The sequence below is a fragment of the Pararge aegeria genome, chromosome 3, assembly GCF_905163445.1.
Source record: "Pararge aegeria chromosome 3, ilParAegt1.1, whole genome shotgun sequence".
Classification (NCBI taxonomy): Eukaryota; Metazoa; Arthropoda; class Insecta; order Lepidoptera; family Nymphalidae; genus Pararge; species Pararge aegeria.
In genome coordinates, this window is record NC_053182.1 from 9974238 (window position 1) to 10000000 (window position 25763).

Below are 25763 nucleotides of genomic sequence, written 5' to 3' on the forward strand. Positions count from 1 at the left end.
TAGTCACCATTTAATTTTCTTTTAATTCTTTCTGAACCGCACTTCCAAGTGCGGTTGAACCTGACAAGGGTACGTACGGTGGTTTACTAGATCCATGCAGATTTAATAAAGTGGTATCTATACTAATAATAAAAGAGGAAATTTTTGTTTATTTTTTTGTACCCAATAGGCTCCGAAAATACTATCCTAACCAAATGAAAGCTAAACAAGTACGAAGTAACATCGGATATAATTTAAACCACCCGATTTTCTTACACTCACTGCCCCTAAGGTATGCATTGAAAACAAAAACAAAAGCTTTCGAAGTCGCAGGCAACAGCTAGTTTTATTATAAAGTGAAAAGATTTAATTTTCTCTATATTTATTTCTAATAGATATACTCTAAAGCAACGAATGATTAAAAATAAAATATAATTTTATATATGTTATAGACCTATAGAAAGCTACGTATTCATTTAAGAACTGGTCACAGTGATTCGTTCAAAAAGCCAATCCATACTTTCCTGCTTGTATTTTAAATGCGAAAGTGCGTCAAATTCTTTTGTTGGTTTGTTTGTAACATAGATATGTTCGGCTCAGCAGTTGAACGGATCTAAATAAAATTTGGCACACATGTGTGAAGATGGACATTGGACATAACATCATACAACATATATTAAATATTTATCTCAGAAAAGATGTAAGGTAAAAGATACCTGCGGGATTTTAACTATGGATAAAAGTGGTATTTGTCTATGAATGGCTTGACTGCTTAACTTATCTTGGTGAAATTTGCATAGAAATTGTTTGCATCATGGAAATGGTCATCGGATACATGTCATCCCGAAAAAGTGAAAGGTTCCTGCGGGATTCCGAGTATTCAATTAAGCTAGACAAAGAGGAAGGCAATTTATAAAACAGTATAAAACAAAAGAAGGACATGGGTGAAGGACAACAAAAAAGAAAAGAATTATTAATATAATAGTTTTTTTTTAAATAATTTGAATACTTTTTGGACATTTACATAAACATTTAATAATTTACAATGATTATTATTTATACTGACATGGACATGACACATCATATTCATGGCTAAACACTACTCTAGAACTATTTGCAATTTGAAAATTATAACTTGTAGGTGCTATGAGAATTTACTCTAAACTAAACTAGGGCCTGACTCCCTATGACATTGAAATCTTAACTATAGTACGTGTAACGTCAAAAAAGCGCTTAAGGAACCAAAGCAGATGAATATTCCTTCATATCATGCGAATGAGTGCGCACTAGCTGCGGTTTTGTCTGTTCGCAACAATCAATATTTGTTTTGTTTCGTTTAATGAATTAAATTTTATTTGTATGTGATTAAAAAGTTAAATAATAGACATGACACACATGTTATTGTAAACATAGGCATATGCACAGAAAGGACGTGAGCGCTCTTTTCACATGACACTTACATTACTCACGAAATGCACTTTGTGACGTGAATTTTGACATCTCTCCATAAAAGATCTGTCAACTTTGACATCATAAAATTGGAGTTAGGGAAGTCATAGTGAACTAGGGCCCTGAACGGAGGCCTAACGCCTCGCAAGCGTCACTTTAATACTAAGAGTGTATGCATGATTTATAATTTAATAAATAATTTACCAGGACATTATACACAGATACATAAAGCCAGATAGAAAACATACACTGCCATTAACTCGATTGTGTACAAATCTCTAAACTAAATTGACAGGTCTAAAAATAGTGCTAACCTTTTCTTCAGGGTACACTATAAATATAGTTAGTTTAGAGATTAACATACATTTATCCGCTACACTAAATTGTCAGGTCTAAAAAATAGAATTATCCTTTCTTTACAGGTTACTCTGTCAATTTTGTTCATTTTAGAGATTAACGTATAATCGAAAAATAATAATTCGGTTGAATACAAATACTAAACTAATGTGACAACTCTAAATTTACTGCCATCTTTATAAGCAGGAAGGATAACATTGTGAAAAGGATGTCACTAAATTGAGACCTGTTAGTTAAAAGCATAGATTTTGTGTAGGATTTGCCATTAATAGCGAAATGAATCAGTTTTACAATTATTAATCGTACGTTTCCACCGTCTCTAATCGTAAGCATCGAAAAATGCATATTTGGAAAGAAAAGTTTCACTTGAAACAGTATGGCTCAGTCTGCTCAGTGGTACCTTAGTATATTTGCAAGCACGATTTTTCTCCTACTGTGAGTATCGAAACGTCACAACTTCAAAGTAAAATTGCCTGATGCACTAAGTTTTGATGTCATGTTACTTATTTTACAAGCTTTTATTAGATTACACCTGTCTAGTGTCTGGGTGTCTATGTCTATCTGTATCTTGCAAGTTAAATTTGACCCAATTCTCGGTTTCCGAATTGAGCCTGGTACTTTTAAAATTATGCATGCATATGTAAATCTGATGACTATATAATTTTGGTGAAGCTGGAATGCGAAGCGGGAAAAAACGACGCAACCCTATCGAGTTTGGGCTACTTCGATACGTCTTCTCTAGGATCTAATGAAAAAGTTGGTCGACTAGTATAAAAAATAAATGCAAATCCATAACAATTATTATTATTTTTTTTTGGTGGTTCGGTATCGTTAATGGAACGAACGTTAAAAAAAAGGGAAATTTCCCAATTTTTTTTTTACCATTTCCGAGAATAAGCAAATCATAGCTACTCGTAATAGGTATATACCTAAATAAATAATAATCAGAGATCGCAAAGCGTGCGACGCAGTCGACGCTTGCGTTGAGGCAGGGCGGGTGTGGGGGGGCGAAAATGCAAGACACGCGACGTCACCGACGCCCGCGCTAGTCCGTCTCGGGAGATTGCCTAAGTATCGACTAACGCACGTGCGTCGCGAGCCGCAGAACCGAACGGCACTAACTCTGGATTTTTGAATCGCGAGTATTACGATATGTGCAAGTGTATTTATTGAGTAATGAGAGCCTTTAAGCAGCTCGAAAGATGTATGAAAGTGAAAGTGTCTAGGACTACCACGTACCACTACGGGCTCAAGGCATCCAGAATCCCTCAGTCCCTAATGAGAGGACTATTCCATGCGTCGCATTCATAGGTAAGTAATGTGTTTTTCAGTATTAATTAAAGTTATTATTTATTAAAGTTATTATATGAATTACCGCTGCGACTATAGGACCGAGTGCGAGAACGTTGATCGCAAGTTAATAGCTGAGAGCTATTTTATAGCCCATGCACATGTTCACAAATTTGGTTCATGTATGACATATTAAAAAATCCGCACTGAAAAAACTTTTTAATTTCTTACCTTTTAAATAAAAGCTTGTTTAAAAATAATTGTTATGATACTTGTTTATACTGAAAACATGGAACCATGGTTGTAGTAGTCTGGACGAATTTAAACTTTAAAACATAGTTATCTAGGTCCATTTTGCTCTGACGTTACAGCGATTACTGCGAGCGTGCAAATGTCATACTAGGGGTACTGACAAATCGATCAGTAGTCGATCACTCTTTACAAAGATATGTCGAAGTATTCTAAAGCAATATAATAGCTATGACTCTAAATACTTAAATCTATATAGACCTCAAATGCAAATACTTTATCAATTTACATGATATGAATATGTCATTAACCTCTATTACATTAATTAAATACAGAGAATAGAGTACCTAGAGTGGCAATTATTGTTTTTTTTGTTGTACCTACATCTTTTCATAAATGTTTCACTATTTTTATTGTGATCAATTTCATCATAGTTCAAGGAGACTCGAGAGTCGGGACCGATAATAGTTTGTGACACATATGCTACCCATTGGATAACGATCTACATCACGAACTACGTTTTATAAATACATCTATGTACTTTCTAAAGAATCTCCTTACGTTGGAATGTGACATAAGAGAAAATCATGCATATCGCACTCCAGTTACAGGTATAGATAAATAAAGTATAATTAATTTAACTTTGTCTTACTTTATAACTATTCATTCATTACAATATTATCATACAGTTTTATATACAGTTAGAGATATATAGATTTATGAATTTAATTAATTTTTGGGATAATTTATAATATTTTTTGATGTCATAGCACACTAGGCCGCGTCCTCGATAGATAAGAATCTATACAGAGTATTCCGAATGTCGTATCGGTAAAAGGACGCGGCTCTTTGTCGTGCTCTATCACAGAGTAATGACATAAACGCGGGACTCAATCGAGTCCCCAATTGCCCCAGGCCCGTACTCGTGCATATAAGTTACCTACATAATACTAGGCGTAATAATAAGTCAATACACAGCGCTACATTCAACACGAATTTATACGATATCAAACGAAACATTTCGAGCGATTCGAATTACAAATAGTCCATCGCATCTCGAACCGTGCATTTTTTGTACAAGAGTATGATAAGATGACTTTATTTTAAAGTTCATTAAACCGATAATAACTCGCACAATATCAGCCGCTGCGGGCTCACCACTGAGTTTGGATCGGAGATTACTGGAATGTGTTTGGGAGCTCCAATTTGTGTCGGGTCCCATCTTTTTATACGGTGAGGCCTTCAGTTCGCGCGGGCGGCGGTAACGAGGCGAGAGGATGCGGATGTGCGTGCGGCGCGGGCGGGGAAGCTTGCGCGGGATTGGACGCGAGCGCATGCGCGGGATGTCCGCCAGCCGCTCTGTAATGCTCCCTTTCGCTTTCCTCGCGCATTTGCCGACTCCTTTCTGCCAGTTCTCGTCCTCTTTCGGCTAGTTCCCGCATCGCTGCTTGTCGCTCGTCTCCGCCTTCCAGCGAAGGCGGCCTCTCGAGCGGCGAAGCGGCACCCGGTCTTCCTGCCCCAAACGCTCCGAAACCGAGTAAACCAGGGAACTTTCCAGCTACGCCGTTTTGTCCGGCGTTCTGCTGTATTACAGATATCTCGTTCAGCTGTAGGAAAATAATCGAATTAAAAAAAAATACCACTTCCAAGTTCCATGTATTATGTCCATGTTGAAAAAATACTGTTTATTTTACAGTTGCATTAATTTTGTAATTTACTCTGTACCTATTGAATTTCCGTCGGCTACCTACCATTAAATAGAAATAGGACCAAATATATACTTTAAGTTATATAAAAACAAAAATAGTTTTTAAAAAGCTACCCGGGGTAATACCTATCAGTCAAAAAGAAAGCACGTACATCAACCCATCGTCAACCCGTTACCAGCCACTCCGGGGCACGGGTCTCCTCCCAGAATGAAGGGTTTACGAGTGGCTGCGCGGATTCAGTTTTTAAAGTTTGAGGTGACATAAAATATGCGCGATCGTTTCGTATAATTTAATTTAGCCGGACCAAGTAAATTTTTGCGAACTGTTTGTTAGTTGTGAAATTTTGTTACCTTCTGTTGCATGCCGTTGAGGAATGGCGCTGGTAGGTAGGGGTAGAACAGGTCTGGGCGACGTAGCAGCTCGTGTGGCTCATGAAGTGGTCGCGGAGGTAGTTCTAGGGACATGCGTCGCCCTCGCCGTGACGCGCCCCCACTCCACATGTGCGTTCCCATGTGGACCTGCACAGCACAATTAATACTAATGTTTATTATAAATTCATAAATATGTCTTTTTGCTTCTTTGCTTGTTACCTATGTTCGGCTAAGCCACTGCATTGAACTTTACCAAATTTGTTAGATATAAACCGAATTACGAAATACTGGGTGCTGTAATAATGGAAGGGTGCTTCAGTATATTTTATGGGGATTTTATATTATACCCTGTATCAATATAAAATCAGAGAAGCATATTTAATTTTCCATACATATAATTTAAAAAAACAAGTGTTTACTGATGGCAACCCTATTAAAAATAAAAGACCGACTCGCGCAAAGTATATACGCTACGCAACGCGACGCGTACCAAAGTGACAGTATTGACTTGATTTTAAATTTGAATGTGATGTTAGGGCTGTATCTGATTTCTTCCAGTAAAAGCTATGGCAGTGGTATGGTTTTTTGAGCCTGAATAGTAAAAAAAATAATCTGTTCAAGGCTTAATCAATAAATCCATCTTGACGATAAACTTGGAGACGGACATAATATATTTTTTAGCCCGGGAACAGAAACAGTTTAAGTGGAAAAGCGAATGAACTGTCGGGCAAAAGTTGACCTGTTGCCTTCTATTTTTAGGTTCAAACTGTAAGATAGTATCACATGTAGGCAGTGCAAAAAAAGGTAGTGCAAAATATATTCTGACAGTCAAGGAAATTGTAGAATAGTAAATAAATATAAACCGATTGCCTTGTTCCTTCTAAACCAACATGCCTAGCATAGGAAATACAAAACACCATATTCTGGCGTTAGTAACAACATAAGCGGGGAAAGATATCTATATTGACGCGGGTTGGAATCTCCATCAAATTACATTATATCCATTCAAAAAATCAAAAAGAAATCTTAAGTCTAATTTACCCACCTTAAGGTTGCCTTTGGTAGTAAACGCCTTTTGACAGACTGCACATCGGAATGGCTTGTCCCCCGTATGCGTGCGCATGTGTATCTGCAAGGCTGATGACGAGGAGAAGTTCTTTCGGCAAACACCGCACAGGTGCTTCGAAGACGCTGATGGTGGAGGGTGACTTGGGAGACTGGGCACTGCAAAGTTAGGGTAAGTAAGTATAAGTAGGCTGTTCTACAAAATTGTTGATCTCTAAGTTTACGTAGTTCAGCGACTTTATATTTGCGATAAGTTTCAGTTTTTCATACAGTTTGATTGATATTTATGAGTCTCAGATGTATTTCTCCACTAATAAATTTAAAAGTAATGGTATTAGTTAAAGATCATCAAAAAGTGCCCGGTTGATTTTAATAATTGATTAAGTGGGTACCGGTACTTAATAACGTAACCTACGTTTAATAATGTAAAAGAGCAACTACTGAGTTTCTTGCCGGCTCTTCTCGGTAGAATCTGCTTTCCGAACCGGTGGTAGAGTCACACAAACATGCATACTTGACGTTTCTTGAAGTGCTTATAAAGTAGGCCTACTTGAAATAAATGAATTTGAATTTGAATTTAAAAATTTGAATTTGACCAGAAAGTACGTAAGTTTGCCTGGCGTAAAAAAGGGCAGAAGTGGCTGCGCAAATATAGTTGGATTTGAATTTTGATTGGAACTGTTTATGGAAAAAGTCATGTTGTCACACTGAAATCAATATAACTTACCGGTAGGTCTTTTCGGTAGTGGTGGCATGTCAATCGGAGGTGGGTGTGACATTGGGGGTGGAGGATGGGCCGGCGGCGATCTCTTCAGGTCCATTTTTTCCGGGGAAGACCGCCTGTCAGGGCTAGGGTCTCTTCCGTCCTCGCTAGGGGGCCCGGAAGGACCACTGGGCCCTTTGTCGAAACCAGGCGGCATATCCCTTATCTTGTGCGTGAGCATGTGTTGTTTCATGTTGCCCTGGTAAATAAAACATATTTTAGTGCAACCGTCTACCAATTTTATCCTTACATCTATTTATAATTAAAGATGGATATCTGCACTCATCAAAATGTTCTTTTTCATGTACCTACTGCATGAACTTTTTGATGTGTTAAAAATAAAAAATAGCAATAGATAAGTTATACTAAAGATTTATATGCACTATACATGATGCTTTTAATCATCAATGAAGTTCCTGATTTTCCATTTATCTTTAATTGCTATCAAAATATCTTATACCTACACATTTCTGACACAAAATTGGCAGTCCTAAGTAGTAGTATCAAAGTTTACGTCACAAAATTTTATTCATACATAGTTAAGATTACAAAAAAATAGAGCATTAAGTTCTGCAAAATTAATACGTTTCTATACCTACCTTCAAATTTCATAGTCGGATTTAAATTTCCTTTTGTTTGCACTAATCGTTATAAATAATGAGTCAAATAGTGCGTGTGTAGGATAGATTAGCTGACTATATTCAATTTATGCTATCTACGCAAGTAAGTTTTAATAAACTACTTCTAGTTTTTTTTTAACTTTTAATGTTAACTTTATCGCATAGGCAAGTAGGTAAAAATGAACAGGGTTAATATTTAATTGACTTGTTGGTATGCAGCAATATCAAAAGTTACATGTATGAATATGTATGGAAAGTTTTTATTGCATTCTTCTGGTTCAAATTTTGACATATGTAAAAATTTCAAACAAATGCAATAAACGAGGAATGCAATAAAAATGAGGTAGGTAGTCATTGCAGAGGCTCCGGCATTAAGTAATATGAGATGTACATTTTTGAAGTTAAATAGGTACCAACGTATGTTACAGTCAGTTCAGTCAGTTATTGTGCCCGCACCACTTCCAGGGCTAAAGTCGGGTCCGGATAAGTACCATCCCATAATTTGACAGGACCGATCACCATCCGTATCGTAGTTTCATTCGTATCGTATTCAGTGTATACTTATTTCATTTTGGAAGCCTTTCATAACAAATCAAATTATCGTGTGTCAAATTGCCTTGTTACGTATCAGCTGTCCTTTGATGATCGAACAAAACGCGACATGGAACGTGCGGTTTTATATTTTTTTTTATCAGAGAGGCTTAACGGGACCGCGTTTCATGACTGCGTATCATCACCCGTCCACATATTGCGATAATGAAACGCGTCGTCGAATGATGATATCTGGACCCGACTTTACGTAGGTATAAGTATATTATTTTGTAATGTACAAATGAAATATATTTACTTGCTAATATTATAAACATTTATAGGTAATACAAAGTTTGTCTAAAGTAACTTTTTATTTTTTACAAACAAAAGGCAAACTTGACCTCTTACCTATCCAGTAGCTTTTCTGCCAAGTTGCCAATTGGCCGACTTTATACAAAACGTAAAATTTGAGCACCCTTTGTGTAACACATAGAAAATTATTTAGTTTTAACTGAAAAGCTTCAACCGGTTAGCAGTTTTCAGAAAAGCTACTGAAAGGGCATGTTGGAGTACTGAACTTAAAATGTTCAAGCAATCTTTACAGGTACTAGACTAGATGAGACACCTTGCAACGTTTTGTTTCGAGAAAAATATTTTCTATGACGAAATCTTATACCTAAACTTTATGTGGGTATTATGGAATCGAATGTAGAGCACCTACATTAAGGTTTCTATAGGGGTTTAAATAAACAAAATGTGGTCGAAACAAAAGGTCATATAGGGTCGTTATTAGGATTAGCTTAGAGTCCACGCTCAGGCGTCACTCTTTCATACCGGGTAGACGAAGGCGTTCCAGAGATCCAAAGCAGTGGCGTGCGGCGGGCGGGGTGCGCGCGCACGCCTTCCGCACTGACAACCGCCGCCACTGCTCTGGAACCACAAATACACACACATTTACGCACACGCATACACAATAAAAAGGGATTAATGGGGAAACATAAGTGTACAAGAGAAAAAAATGGGCATAATACATCTATTTCTTTTTTTTATAATAATAATTAACGGACGAAGCAGACTTTGAAAACCATCTCGTACAAACAGAGTGACACTTCGCAGGGCGTGCAAGGAACACGTTCTAAAAATGTCCACCTGAGGCGTAGGTGTTAAGCAGGGTGTGCACAGGGTTTTTGACCAGGGTATGCATAAAGAAGGAAAATGGCATAAAATGGAAAATTCTTCCCCATTATGAGTAATACAAATGTTTTAGGGTATGCAGTGCTTTTGCGCATGTATGAAGTGCACGCCACTGGTGTTAAGCCTAATGCGCATGTAGGTACCAGCAACCAGACCGGAACACAGCAAAGCTGCTTAGCGGCAGAAATAATCATGGTGGTGTTATCCAGCTCTGCCACAAACTACTACTAATAATTATCGGGATTTTTTTTTTATTAGGATATTTATAAAACCCAGCAGATGGCAACAATGATCATCCTACAAAACCTGCCGGCTATAAAAATTGACATTGTCGAAGTACATACACATATCATAAATTATATTATCATACTACAGCGAAATATTTTCGATCGGGATAGATAACACACCTGAAGAATAAATTTGACAGATCTACAAACGACAACTGTAAATACGTCAAATTTATTATTATTAAATCTACTTGGCAATTGAAAAATCGACCCAAAAAACAAGGTATATTAAGTAGGAATCTCATTTTTCATTGGCTGACAAAGTTTTATATATATATACAAAGTTACCCAACTCGTACACTATATGTGTGTGTAGGTATAATATTATGATTATGTATACTTATTTATATTATGTTAATTTGGTTCTTAAGTTTTGTCGAGCTGAGGTCAATATTTAAATTTTATTTATTTTTTATAAAATATTTGGCCTGTAGATATGACATTCACAATGGCTGATTATAATTTCAAAACGTTTGTGGCGTTCGTAAGAGTGCTGTTTCACGTTGTTTTTATATAAGGCGTTGCGCAAACGTAGGGACGTTTTGTTATTGCTATGAGTTACTATTACAGGAAAACAGGTGAGACGGAAGATACCTATAGTTACCTATAGTTAGAAGACCTATAGTTTTTTGACATACTGTGTGTGTTACACATTTAAAATGTAAGAATACATATGCAAAAACAGCGAAACTATTCCGATGTTACGGCACGTTTATTAATAATGTCATATTAGTCCAGTGCTAGTGTCTCGTCAGTTTGGAGATGAATTTGTGTATTGCGTGTGACACAGGTTAATCAACCTTAAGTAAATTAAATTTATTAGTTTTGTTGTGTAATCTCGTACAATTGCATGGAAATTTATTTATAAAGCTTGTGTTTACGATTGCTAACATATTATATACCTAATATAGTTTTAGTTAATATATATTTATAGTTTACTAGCTGTTGCCCGCGACTTCGTCTGCGTTTGATTTCGTTTTTAAAGTATTCAGTATCGCTAAGCCTTAAATGAGTATAGTTATATATATATAACATGTGACTGTCAATTAATTATGGACAAATAATTTGCAATAAAATAAAATTGCGACTTTAATTAAAGATCTAAGCTATCCTATCTCTTAAGTTGGACCAGACTGCTCACGGTGTGCCAATTTAATTTAAAATCGGATAAGTAGTTAAGGAGTCTATCGCGGACAAACATCGTGACAGGAGATTTATATATATTAAGATATTTCTATTATTCTTATTGGTACATACTTATATATTATGCGACACACATAATATATAGGTAGTGGAACTGGACACCAAAAGTGATTGATATTATTAATAACATAATGATTTTATGATAATTTAATTATAAAAGGTAGTTAGACTTAGTTGGTTTTGTATCCGACGGCAACACAAAAGTGTGTCTGAATGCGAATCGTCTTAAGTTTGTCATAAAATCAATTTTATTCGACAGATGCTTTTAACGTTTTCATCCGCTTTTATAATAAAATATCTGGTTTTGTACGTGTAATTATTGAACCGAGAAGTTACTTCGTTTAGCTAAAAAAGAGTTCCATAGAATGTTCGTAGCTATAAGCATAAAAACGTTGAAGACTGGTCGCATTTTGTTGGTTTGCAATTACTGCTGGATGATTTACTTATACAACTTTCAAACGGATTTCAATATAACTTTACTTTCATATTATATAATAACTATAATTTTACCATCATCAACACCGACGAGGGTCCTAGAGCCAAGACCCACTACACTGCTTCAATGTGGGTTAGTGGGTTTTAATGATTATTATCATATGCTAGCGATGTATAGGTTAATTTAAACTGCTATAATCCCTAACAGGCTAGCTCGCTAACATCTTAGTCGGCATCATCACTTACCACCAGGTGATATTGCGTAAAGAACAAAAAACAGGGACCGCAAGCTAAAAATGCTTTCCGAGTTACGCGGATGGACAATTTCCTAACACCGCTTGGCTGTAGGTACCTTAGCTACAGAGATTTTTAAGGCTCCCCTCACACAAGTCAATAATCTGAATATTTTCAATAATATTGCCTGTGTACGGGGCCGTACCTAATGAAGAATTGAACTATTGTTAGAAATTAATGTCAATCCCTACTAATATAAATGTCAATGTAAGTTTGTTTGTTACGCTTTCACGCAAAAACTACTTAACCGATCCTCATGAAACTTTGTACACATATTCTTGGAAGTGTTAAAAGTAATATAGGATACTTTTTTTTCCGACATTAAGGCTCCGACAAATTATAACCGATTTAAATAATTATTTTTGTACTATAGAGGTTATTAACTAACTTTGTGTAGATCTGATGGATTTGGTTGGAGATAGAGGACAGGCTTAGCGAATCTGAATAGTTTATTTTTTTAAAACTCTGCCTGTCAATTCTCAGATAAAGCACTTTGATTTTTCCACAACCCGAGGTTTATTAATGAAAAATATTCTTTCGTGTAAAAGATAATTGAGTTCTAAGTAGATCCTAGCAATACAATTTGATTACAATTGCTAATACAAATTTTCCTATAGTGGCAAACGCAATGCCTGATAGTAGGAACTAACTGTTGCCCGTAGGTTACCAAACCCAAGTAATTATATACTAAATAACACGAAACGTAAGTTACCTTTACCTAGTTACGAAATATGCACCTAGCAAGATAAAAAAAAGGGGACGTGCAATAGTTTGAATAGATATTTTAAAGAACTTGAATAGTTTGTTTAAATGAATTAAACAATAGGTAGTATTGGAATGAAAACGTTGATAATACAAAAATAAGCAAATCGTGGTGACTATCAAATTATGTTGCATAAGTTGTGTCACGTAAAACGAGCGCTGACGGTTTTACTACGCAAAATTATATGGGCATAATTACAATTGCATGCCTCAGTTATTATTATCATTGTAATGTCATTTTAATTTTTATAACTTTAGTCTTATTAATATTCAATAGCAAAGATAAAAGCTGGACTTTTTTTCCTAAACCCAACAATCCGTGGTGGATGGCGCTGCAAAAGCCGCAAATGGGTCTAAACTCTAAGGTCGCTCCTTCTATCCCATGAAATCAATTATTGTGTGAGAAAAAGATAGCTGTGCTTGTGGCATTTATGCAGCAGTGTGACGTGATAAAGGCTAGTCAATAAAAAAAAAATAACAGAGCTGTAAGTAGGTACAGAAATTGTTCATGTAGAGCGACGCGACGTAGGTACAGCAATTGTTCATGTAGAGCGACCGCCAGCTCTCTTTTCACACGACACTAACAACACCTACTTATTAATCGGCTACCGATGCGTTGTATATCAGTTGTAGCGCGTACCCCAGAACAAGGTGCACGGCCTTATCGAATAGAACCTTACAAGCGCATTTAAAATTCAAATAGGTAAGATTCGCTACTCGCCCGCGCCGAAAGTTCACGCGGCGAACTGTATCGATTATTCCGATCTGCAATGACGTTCTATTGAATCAAAGTATTAAGAACTATTTGCACATTTTACTGAGGTACTGATAGCGAGTTAGCACGTTTCATTTTGTTACTGACCCGTTTCCGACAGCTAAGTATATCTGGTAGGTATTCCGCTAACGAAAAATGCAGAGTGCATGTATAGAGTTACCTACAGATTAAAATTAGTTTATTTCACTTTTGAAACTTCGAGTCACTCATTTTGTAGTAACTCAATCAACGCTTCGGAAGGCTGATTCAACCGAGAAGAAGCCGGCAAGAAACTCAGCAGGTTGCATTTTCCAACATCATTTTACAGTTTATAGTCTAACAATCATTTTTATATCTTACTAGAAATGAGGCGGCCTGCATTCAAGCAACCTTGTCGTTAAGAACACCCCCAATAGTTTCTTGGCGTCTGACTCAGTTCAGCCGTTTTAAAAATTACAAGCTCTTTCCCAGATGGTGAAAAGTGTTTAGAAATATGGTAACAGACACAACTGGGGTATTATATCTAAGATCTTCCTCCAAACATAATATATATCTGCCATATCCGTTCCATATTTAAAAAGGGGTTAAAAAGGAGAATCAATTGAATGTAAGAGTGAGATTCCGAGTTAATGCACTTTGGGAAATTATATTTTTCTAGCCATGGCTAGTTACTACCCTGTCGCTTTAACGGTTTGGTACGATGCCGCGCAAAAACCGACCAGGGATATAGGTTTAATATAAATGCCATACCTGTGACAGGCTAGCCCTCCATTATCTTAAATAGCTTAGAACTGGGTAAGATAGTAGAGAAGTAACTAACTTGTAGTGATAAAGAAAAACATAGTTTTCTGTGGAAATATTATTTACATTACGGACAATGTCTGGGTAATGTCAGCATTGTCCAACCAGAAAAAATCACCCGCAACATATTTCTATCTTAGCATCTATCTATACGAATCAGTATTAGTTTATTTCTTCGTATCGACTGATAATGGTATAAAGCATGGCTTTCAAAGTTTAATTGTTACCTAATTGAAAATGATAGAATCATAAATTAAATTCCACTGTGGTCGAACAAAAAACTGATCGGTACTTAATGCTACTCGTGCCTCGATACCTATTTATAAGTTTGAGGTGCGTGTTTTAAACAGGGATAAAAAACCAGATCGTTTTGCTGGTTAAGAATATCAACCTGATATCTGTTTAGTAAAACTTTATTATTGAATCACTTTTATTAGTTCTAGGGCGTATAAAGTTTGTTGTAATATAGTATTTTAGGAAATCCATACCAAGGGTGGAAAGTAATACGTTTACTGCAATCTTCTGTGGTAATGAAGGATAATGCGGTCTAAAAGTTAGCGGGCTAATCGTTATTTAATAATCGGCTCCTAAGCGCCATCGCTCATACCGGAACGCTAAATCGCTAGGCGGCAAGCCTATGTCGGTAGGGTGGTAACTAGCCACGGGCGAATGCAATGCAATACTTCCTAATTCAAAATAGACAGTTACTAGTTTAAGAAAAATATAATTGTTAAGGTGTTTCTTATAGAAAGGTTTGTGAAGAAAATTTTTGAGGGTTTATGCTTCGACAGATATTTTAATTTATAGCTTTTTGACATGTTAAAGGTAGCTATTTAATAAAGTGCATATATATAAATGTAGCTTTGTTTCGTAGCTAGGTTGGATTGCAATAGGTAAAGCGATTTGAAAGTAACAATAAAGTGCCGCGGAAGATTTAAAATGAAAACTTAAAGATAGGTAGTACCTAGTAGGTAGTTTTGTAAGCCAATGATTTGTTAGAACTGGAAAAGCCTTCAATTATTCATATTCAATCTTCATGTTTTTTCAATATGCTTACTTAATAAGCCGTATTATAAAACCTCATTTGTTGAATGTGCTGAATCTAACACCGCCCCGCCGTTTCGGAAAGCAGATTCTACCGAGAAGAAGCCGATATACTCGTAAGCCGCAGCTGTTGCTCTTTTCAAATATCAACATTTTAAAATTAACCTATGAATTTTCTACGATGTGAGAGAGGACTGCTTTTAAACCACCTTATCATCAAGAAATTAAGAAAAGTGTAACATGATTTTGTTATGCTGATAATATCACATCCTACCTAGCTAGGTTAAGGTAAGTATATTATAAATTATGAGTGGTATTTACCTCCAGTGGTAGAGAGGTGCTATCCTACAGTAGGTAATAATATTTCTTCCCACTAAGAATTTAATTGCTGTCAAAGCACTGGGTAATAGACCATTTCAATATTGCTACGGCGCCGCTATAAATAAACTATATTTTATTGATAAGAGCCCCGCGTGGTCACTTACAGAAACTTATGAAAAATGTTATTTTGTCAAGCATAAATAATTACGAGAACGTCATAAAAAGATTATTTATGCTTGACAAGGCGTAGGTAAAGGCTCAAGGATTTATAAGCAATAAATATTTTACGACATGAATTAATATTCCGATCGTTTTTCGTGACGTTGTTTTTATGAGTTATCATTTTTGTAGGGAATAGCGACGAATTTGAAGACCGAGTCGCGAGCATAGCTTAAGTACGAAACACTTTGCGAACTTATTAATAAGTCGAATTGCATCGGTATAGGAAGAAAAAAAATGTGTTCTTTTAACAACCTTTACGTATTGTATAAAATATTGAATTAATTATATTAAGTAGACCTCAAGTTGTTTTATTATTTAAATATTTGATCATAAGTAAGTAGACTGGAGCTTTGTTGCTCGGATTTCTTTTATAATACCGCCCGCCGTTTGATTTGAAAGGATTTGGGGAGGCTTTAAGATCAGCTGTCATCCAACGAAATGTCGCAACGGCATTGAATTAAAGGTAGGTAGGTATGTTTTGTGCACACATCGTGCTTTTTAGCGGGTAGGTAGATATCAACGCCAAATTTTTTTAGACAAACGCTTACGTAAATATGTATTGATTTATTAAACAATTAAGGTAGGTAAAAGTTATTCACGTAGCTATTTTATTACGCATGTATTCTTAATTTTGATCGTTGTAGCTTCTTAGGTGTCTAGGTTGTTTTGATAAAGGCATTTAGAAAATCTAATATAGAATCCCTACCTAACGCAACTAAAATTTCTGCATACGAATTGTTAATTAACGAATGGTGAGGAAGGTAAGGTAAGTTTCAAGACAATGGTTTATACGTAAATAAGAATTGCATTTCTAACCGCATCAAACTAACAAGCCACATCGGTAAATCAGCGAAAGCGCGGAGTGGCCGGCAAGTAAGTAGTTTGTTACCTAAGACTTAAATAGACATTAAAGAAAGTCGCTTAAAGGACTTAACCGCCATTTAAGGTTAATACGGGGAATATGTAGACGGGGTGACAGATACGGCTGCATAGATACATAAACATTTACCTATATAAAAAGTTAACAAACTTCAACTTTTTCGCCTTCTCTATAGGAAATCATCTCTACGTCTCTACGCCACTGCATGCCTAGGTAACATAATTAGGTATAGGTACCTGTTTATTCCTGTATCCTGTTTATATTATTGATCGCAAAAAGGTGTTTGTTGAACCATTTAATATGTAGTTGTAGGTACTTGCAGTTAAGTACTTTTTTACACCATTACTTCAGACGAGCCTCCATGGAAACAATTACCTATCTACTTATATGAAATGTGCAATGACTTTTAGTTGGTTGGTTAATATGCCCCATCTCCCTTTCAAGGCTTTACTTAAGAATTGACCGACAAGATGTTGTGTTATGTTATGTTTAAGCTTGTCACCTCATACATGCACAAAAGCACTGCATACTCTTAATTTTTTATACAACACAACTCTTATATTTTTACACATACACATTTATTACTTTGGGTGCTGGTCAAAATCTATCTGGCTTACTGCAGGCATTAATTCGTCAAGATGTGTTGTAGAAGCATGAAATGGTTGTGATTTTACAACAATAAAGACAAAGATACAATTTGTAGAGCGGATCGTCATTAAGTTGGCAAGTAGGCGGCGGCTCGGATGCACGGAAAGACAACGGCCAAAACTAATGCGAACTAACGTCGGCTTGGGACTTGTAATTACGGCCTGCAAAATTAATGCACAGAAACTTAGATGAAATGAAACCGGAGCATAAAGTTCGCCGTAGCGCACGAATAACTTGGTTTTCGATGTCGCGGACTAACTTGCGAGTAAAGCTTGAATACGAGTAGGTGCTTCCGTGATTTTAATAAATTATTTTACGCGGGATTACTGCATAGGTAGAATGCTGCTACGCTATGTACTTAATGTTATCTGCGAAGCCAAGGATTCCAGTTTCGGCAAATTTTATCATCGAGGTTTAAAAAAAAGAAGATTGAAAAAGAGATAGTAACAAAGAAGAAATACATCCAAATTTTTTTCAAACTTATCGTCCTGGGAAGTGAAGGCACAATTTACATGTGATATTAGGTATTTACCTATTTTTTTTTCAAATATCCTGAGATAAATAAATCTGGGTTAGACTGTAGTTTTATTGGTGTATGTAGGTATATTTATGAGATGGGCACCATTTATAATATCTGAGTAGGTGTTTGATATGTAGAGAAAATTTGAAGAAATCTAGTAAAATAACATGATATTTGTGTCGCTATTTGTGTATGTACTCGTAACAATAACGTAAAACCTGGCTTCATGCCAGAAGTGTTCAATCGGAGCTCATACTTAGAAACGTGACTGTTGCACGATTATCATTTTACTGGTTGCACGTTGCGTATGGAATATGTACCCATATAAATTACTTGTTCATTTCTAACATTTGGTATTAATTTAATATTAGATTATTTCATATTTACTTGAAAATAACTAACCTTGGTAGAGAAGCCTCTATCACAGACGGTGCACTTGAAAGGACGTTCCTTGGTGTGGCTCCGGTAGTGGATCTCCAGAGCCGAGTTGCAGGCAAATGTCTTGTAACAGATGGTACACGTCGTGTTGCCTCGCACTGCATACAAATAAATAGACTGTTCATTGCCACCATAAAACTCCGAACTCATATACATTACAACATCAATGTTTAGGTGAAATTCAGGAAACGTTATTTCAAAGTTTAATACAGCGCCCGGCCTAGAATTTATAGGTATTATTTTAGAAATCAATTTGAGGATAGTGTGAAGGAGTGGAAAAGTGGACGACCGGGGGCGGACGCATAGAAAAGAGCCCGCTATCGCATACCTGCGGGAGGAAAGGCAAGTCCGAGCGGGCTGAAGGGCGATCCACCCAGAGCGCCGAGTGCGGCGAGAGGCGTCGGGGGCGACGGCAGCGGCGAGTGGTGAGGCAGCCTCGGCGGCGTGGACAGCGCCGACGGCGATGGTGATGGTGACGGCGGCGACGCCCGTGCACTCCGCCCGCTCTCCGAACCTGTCGCCGATGGGAGGGAAGCCGTTGTGGTGATGGTTTTTACTTCAAATTCGGACGCCGAGGCGCAGACGGAGAGCGGCGAAGTTCGACGATCTTTAATATCTGGTTCGTCGTCGAACTCCCGAGTAGCGGGCTCGCGCTCGTCTCGGCCGCTCTCGTCGTCGGTCCCGCGGGAGTCCGCCCTTCGGTCGCCGGGAGTGGAAGGAGTGGGAAAAATCGGAGGCGGATTGGGATAGTAAGGATTATATTCAGTAATGTCTGATCCGGTTAATGACTGGCAATTGTTTATTTCATGATCGCGATTGATCGCGAATTGATCGAAATATATATTATTACATCTTTCACCCGTGTGAAGACGAATATGTTGATGTAACATGGTTGGATCCGAAAACTTTTTATGACACACGGGACATTGATGTAACAGCTGTGAAGGAGGCTTTATACGATGCACGCCCATATGCGTTTTCAAATTTCCTTTAGTGGTAAAAGCACGGCCACATAATTTGCAGCGAAACGGTCGTTCACCGGTGTGAGTTCGATAGTGCATCTGTAAAGCACTTTTACAAGACAAAACGCGATGGCATACAATACATTCGTTTGGATCTGAAACTTTGTTATTGATATTATCTACTAACTGTTGCAATTTGGTCGTTTCGGATGTCTTTGTGATTTCAATAAGGCTTTCCCAAGAGTTGTCGTTACTACCAGGACGCGGTAAAATTGCGTTATAAAACAGGGGGTCGCGTGTGAGAGCACTGTCCATTGTACTATTGGGATGGTTATGGAATGGTGTAAGGCTACCCGAAGAAACACTGCTTGGTGGAGAGTTCGGGAACAGTGGAAATGAAGGGAAAGTACGAAGTCCCGTTGCTATTGAAATTGGTCCCGATATCGATGAAGTCTTACTTGAGAGATTTTCCGGTTGATCTGGATCGGGCTTCACGTGTGGACTTTCTCTGCCAATATGATCTTCGTTGCTGTATTTGGAATCCATGCTGCAGTCGTCATACGGTGATGTCGATGGGTATCTATCTTGTTCTGCATCTTGCCCTATGTCACTGTCTTCAATTTCTCGCTTAGGTGATATACGATCAGTCTCTTCAAAACTGGAATCTCGTTGACTCTCTTCATCTTGTGGTTCAGACTTAAAAATATCAGATGTGGGTCTAGGAGGGCTAGGTGCGGAAGGTTTACTGAGATCAGCTGGTGCGTCTTGTTCTTCTCTCATAGCAAAAAGAGGGTGATGTGAAAGTGGTTTATCACCCAAAGGGCGCGGAGGCATTAAATCATGATGTGATGGCCTATATAATGGCAAGCTTGGCGGAAAAGGAGCTGGTGCTCCCGGAGGGAACTGAAGTGGATGTGGTGGCATTCCAGGAATAGGCCCCGGTGACAATTGCGCTAATAATGGTGGGTGATATTTATCCAAATGCTCCGGAACGGGATTGGGGTTCATTTTGACGTGTGGGAATTTCGAAGTATGCCTTTGGAAATGAACTTTGAGATTTCCTTTGGTTGTGAATCGAGACCCACATACATTGCATTTGAACGGTCTTTCCCCTGTGTGAGAACGAATATGAATTTGAAGTGCAGAGTCGCTACCGAATACTTTTCCACAATATCTACAGCGATGCTTAAAGAATGGTTCGTTACGGCCACCACTTTTTCCATCATAAGGTGACATTTTTCCAGATTTCCGAAAAGCTAATTCATCAGCAAGATTATTTGCTAGGAGACCCTGTGACGCATTGTCGAGTACTTCCTGTGCCCTTTTTTGAAGCATTTCAAGTGTGTTCGGTTCATTGAGAGACGGCGGAGGATCATTGTTCGTTATAATTGAAGACGCTAATGATGAAGAAATGGAACTATATAGTGGGTGGGTCATCAAAGACGGTGATGAGGTTGGAATCTTAGGAATAGAAATCTGTTCTGTTTTGGGTGTAAGGTGTGTGTGATTCGACGGCAAGCTTTGGCTAGTAGGAGGAGAGGGTATAATAGGAGATGGCTCCCGTGGCGGACGCGGCGGCGACGGTGATCGAGCCGGCGTTGACGGGGCATTCTGTTCTGGTTCACTTGGCGGTGGGCTTTGTGGGTCGTCTTCTTTCCGTCGAGTTAACGATAACTGGTTTTGAAGTTGACGTATTAATTGCAGTTGAAACACTTGTTGTGACTGTAGAGTATAAAGCGTGTTGTGGAGCACTTGTAATTCTTGTATAGCAGCTTCATTGTTAGCATTATTTGCCATCGCTGTTGCAGCGAATTGAGCAACAGCTACTCTCGTATTTTGTAGAGCCTCTAGTGTTACGTGTCCTGCCAAAGGGAAGGGTAGGCCCACGGGGGGTACGTCAGCTTCTGGTAGTTCAGCCTCGCCATCTTCGAGACTATTATTATTTTCTGCATCTTGTCGATGCCTCCTGACTTGTTCTAATCGCTTATTGGGACCATCCATTTCTTCATCTCCCGAAACTACCATATCCTCAGGATCCGAATGCATCCTCTCTTCACCCATTTGCATTGCTTTTTCATCACAAAGTCGCTTATGATATAAGAAATCGTGAAGATTTTCGAATTGTTCTTGACAGCGGGGACACATGTGTGCCTCCGGCCGATCTCTTGCTTCATCTGGCAAGGCATGGTTAACTTCTTCATCCGAACAGGATCCGGAGCTTTCACCTTAAACAAAAGAATATTTAATTACTACTCCGATTAAAACACAAGAAGGTACTTAACTATGTATTGTATATTTGTTTGTGTGATTGAAAAATGATATTAAGTTAAAGTCACATTTACCACCCGGTATTTTTCAGGAAGATGATTGATAGACGAAATATAAAAAACACGATTGTGTCGTATCACTTTATTCTATCAAACAACAGCTGCTAAACAAAGCGCGCCTAAAATGCATTATTTTATGCAAATTCGAATACCGATATCTACATATAGTTTGTCAATTTTTACATCTCAATTGGTTATTAACAGGTTAGCCCTTAACTGTAATGACGAAAAACATGGGACTCAAACTGTCTTCCAACCCCCAATTTACGCTTTTAAGGGTGAGTTTACGAAATAAAATGTATTTTCAGTGTTAAAACCTACCTGTGTATTCCTCGACCTGCCTGTAAAAGTCCCGTGCTAATCGGTCTAGCCGTTTCGGAAAAGCAAACAGACAAGAAACAGTTTTAAAGGGTAATGTAGGGTTTAAGAGGACTTTAGAAGTAGTATTCTAGGTTATGTGTTTGAACATACCTACATTTATTACAATACCTACTCAATATTAGTTCCACTTCTATCTTTTGTTTTTTTTTCAATTATAAATTCACGAAATTCTGTTTAATTCATAAATGAAAGAGAAAGAGAATAACTATGTATGAACTTACGGTAGATACATCTACTCACCGCTAGATGGCTCTGCTCGTTATTTCTGTAATAACGTAAGAATGGATGCGGTATCTACGCAGTGCTTGTACATAAAAATTTTAAGTATTCTGTCAAGTACAAATTGCAACAAACACTTAGACCTCATTATATAAAAAATAAATATATCATCAGTGTTTAGTTTCAAATTAGCCTATAGGTAAGGTCATTCGGGAATATGAGTTGGATTTGTACAGACTATAAGAAACGTACAACTACTCATCGCTAGATGGCTCTGTTTGTTACTTACCATTTTATTCGAATGTTATATTGGATGCGGTTTCTAGCAGTGCATACAAAATTAAAACAATCTAACATTTTAAACGTTAAAACACACGGAACTCTTGACTATCGAATTAAAATAGGTAAGTAAACTTGACAATACTAGCTAGCTGTTTCAATTTGCGTCCAAACCAAAGTTTGGCTTGCAGTACAAATTTCGTCCGCCTCAACTTTATTATTTTACCGGTAAGACTTTTTAAACAGGATATAAATATAAAAATTAATATTAATTTCTTATCCTTATCTCATTTTATTTTGACACAAATTAACTAGGAACTTACTATATGTAGGTATATGAAAAATCTTCTTATGGAAAGAAAATGTTATGATGGGGAAAATTGAATTGTTCTTACATTATCCGTGTAAGTTAAAAATTTTCTCAGAGCATCCTACACAGTTGGTAGGAATGCAACATTGGGTGCAGCCGTGCGGTCATTCGGACTCATTATGGGATATATCTTAGCGCCGAGTCGATAGTCCTAGTATGTGGGATAATTAGTCAAATGAAGTAAAAGATACGCAAACCAATTTTTTTTAAGTGGTTTGCACATAATATCTTAACATAATTACATATGAGCACTTTGATCTATTGTAATAAAGCTTTTTTCTTTTTTTGGCCTACCTGATGGTATGAGGAAAATCATCGAAACAGAGAAATACTTCGCATGGCGGATGCAAGGAACGCATTCTTTATTATGCCGCTCTGTGTCCCTCAAACTGAGTCGAAGGTGCTGAACCTTGTGTGTCTGAAATTACATCGAAAATCAACCCTTCCAGACACAGTTATACTGCTTGGCGTCAGAAAAAATCATGGAGGTACCCTACCCAGGACGAGCTCTGTCATAAAAAATTCTGTCGTGTCTAAAAATCTATCTATATGTTAGCAGGAGGGTAAATAGATATGTATGTAAATAGGCCCGCTGCGATGTTTCTATTATTTTCTTATTGACTGATCTGACCAAGACTATGTTACTTTTATGTTACGCTATTCACTACAACTGTACGCAGTGCAGCAAGAGTAAGGGAAGCGAAAGAAAATGTCACTAAGCAGAAAGCGAGAGTTTAGCGAGGGAAGAGTAGATATGTAAAACAATTCATTTTGGTAAGAATGACTATACCGACAGCCATGACCAAAACAATGCATATAACCTAGTGTAGTGTAGTGTATAATAATATATTAATCAATAGTTGAAGTATAATCCCTAGTTCAAGCTCATTTTTACTATTAGATTAAGTATTATTCATATAATATTGGACTCCTCGTAAGTTTTTAATACATACATTAATATTTACTGCATTCTAGCACATCAAGAGATTCTAGGGCAATAGTATCTACTTATATCCATAGTCGCATAACAATCTGACCTGATCTGATCAACTGCTGAGTTTCTCGCCGGCTTCTTCTCGGTAGAATCTGCCTTCCGAACCGGTGGTAGAGTCACTACACACAGACAGACTTGACGTTTCAAAAGTGCTTATATTAGGACTACTTGAAATAAATGAATTTTGAAATTTTGAATCTTCCACCAGAAGTCTCGTAGGCCTATTGATTTTTTTTTGCTCAAACTGTGATCTATACTGGTTGTTGCTAAATTCTATTTGTGACATGAGGAATTCACAAAGAATTTAATGCGTATCGTAAAATGTTACAGGTGTCCTCAGTCTAACTTACCTGTGTTTCTGAAATTTGGTATCCAAATATCATCTAATATCACTAAGTATTGAAAACTCGAAAACATGGGAACGGTAGTTAAGTCTGAGAGTACCTACCTACGGAAAAGAAATGAGGTTCTACTTTTATTTATTCTTGAACAGAATCCGAGACAATTGGCCAAGAAAAGACTAGTAAGAAGGTAGCAAGATAGAACAAGCGGTTAGAAATACACACTCAATGCAAATCTGGAACATAGACGCCTGTCTTACGGCATTCTCCAAGATTCAGAGGTCTATTCCAGACAGTATGCAGAACTGAACTATTGGATTTATTCGTACTTTTCTCCTCACAACTTACTTATAGGAAATATTAATAATATAGAAAAAAGCTACTTTCTGTTATCAAATAAGTACAACTAAGATTTGAAATGCATCCATTCTCTCTACAACTAGTACCAATATACCTATCTATCGTCAATATAGGTTGTTCCTTAAAATCATAATTGAATGGAAATCTTCAAGGTAAACGAGGGTCGCATTTGGCTGCATCGTCATTTGCTAAGTAACTTAATTAGTTAGATATACCTAAATTTGGACAAGAGTTAAAATTACGATGCTATAAAAATAATTTGCAATAAAGTAGCACAACTATTTTTTACAATCAAATCAGTGGCCTACTTTCAACTATCGTTACAATAATAACTTATGATAAACACACCGTAGAAACCTATTTTATCATTTGGGAAGAGAATCCTAAACACATCAGAGAAAGAGATGACATATTGCCAACATAAACTAATGAAAACATAACTAGTGCGATACCATCTATTTACCGGCTTCTTTTCTTCTTTTTTTTTTGCGTTTTTGTGCGTTTGCACTTTAGCAAAGAACTATGTACTATCTTTGATTTTTGCAATAAAGTTTTCTATCTATCTATTTATATCATAGTGCCAGGACAAAAGTATCTGACGTTGAAACAAGCCAGAGTCTTTAAACGATACTAGTCGAACCATAGGTACGAAGGTTAGATATGTTAGATATGTTAGAAAATTATTCACGGTATTTATTGCAATGATTGTTCGTATGAAATCAATATCACATAATGATTACGCCATGGGCGGCCATTTATATGACCACACTCGGAGAGCGTTACTAATTTAGTTAATACCTTTTACAGCGCGCAGTAGGACTTTATGCAAAAAAGTAGTATCTAGTCTTATGTAAATTACTGGTAAGTAAATACATCGGACTCGATTTTTTCCACCTTATTTATAATCTTGCATTTACAAATTAGTATTTTCTAGTGCATAGCTCGTGCGCTTATTATGAAAACGCGAGGACGCAATTAAACCTTAATAGGCATTTGTTTATATTGATTATGAAATTTTACCTCCTTATATATTCTAGTAGTACAGCTATAATTTAGTCTCTTATTAAACGACCTTTTTTAGAAAGCTAAATCGTAAATAACAATTGATCAAAAGTGCTATAATTTGCTTCCCCATGTCGAAGAACCTCGGTTATACATCAGAAAACCAGATGCAATGACTGAGCATGATGGAATGACGGACGTTGGGAATCCAAGTTGCTAGAGGTCTCACCGAATAACGCAGTTTTGGTTGATAACTAAGTATGGCATGCAACGATAGGTGTAAAACGTAGACGTAAAAGCTCTTATGTAGATGTAAAAGCTCAACAGTGTGAATAACCAATA

General features: G+C 37.1%; 1 protein-coding gene across 1 annotated transcript in view; it reads right to left on the reverse strand.

The window, feature by feature from the left end:
- Positions 1-4081: 4081 nt before the first annotated feature.
- Positions 4082-25763, reverse strand: part of LOC120637102 (homeotic protein spalt-major) — a 33884-nt gene continuing 12202 nt past the window's right edge. The window contains 7 exon segments of the mRNA XM_039908748.1: positions 4082-4931; positions 5384-5551; positions 6450-6628; positions 7197-7431; positions 9218-9313; positions 18151-18284; positions 18515-21373. Of these exon segments, the coding sequence (XP_039764682.1) occupies positions 4551-4931; positions 5384-5551; positions 6450-6628; positions 7197-7431; positions 9218-9313; positions 18151-18284; positions 18515-21373 (4052 nt within the window). The 3' untranslated portion in view covers positions 4082-4550.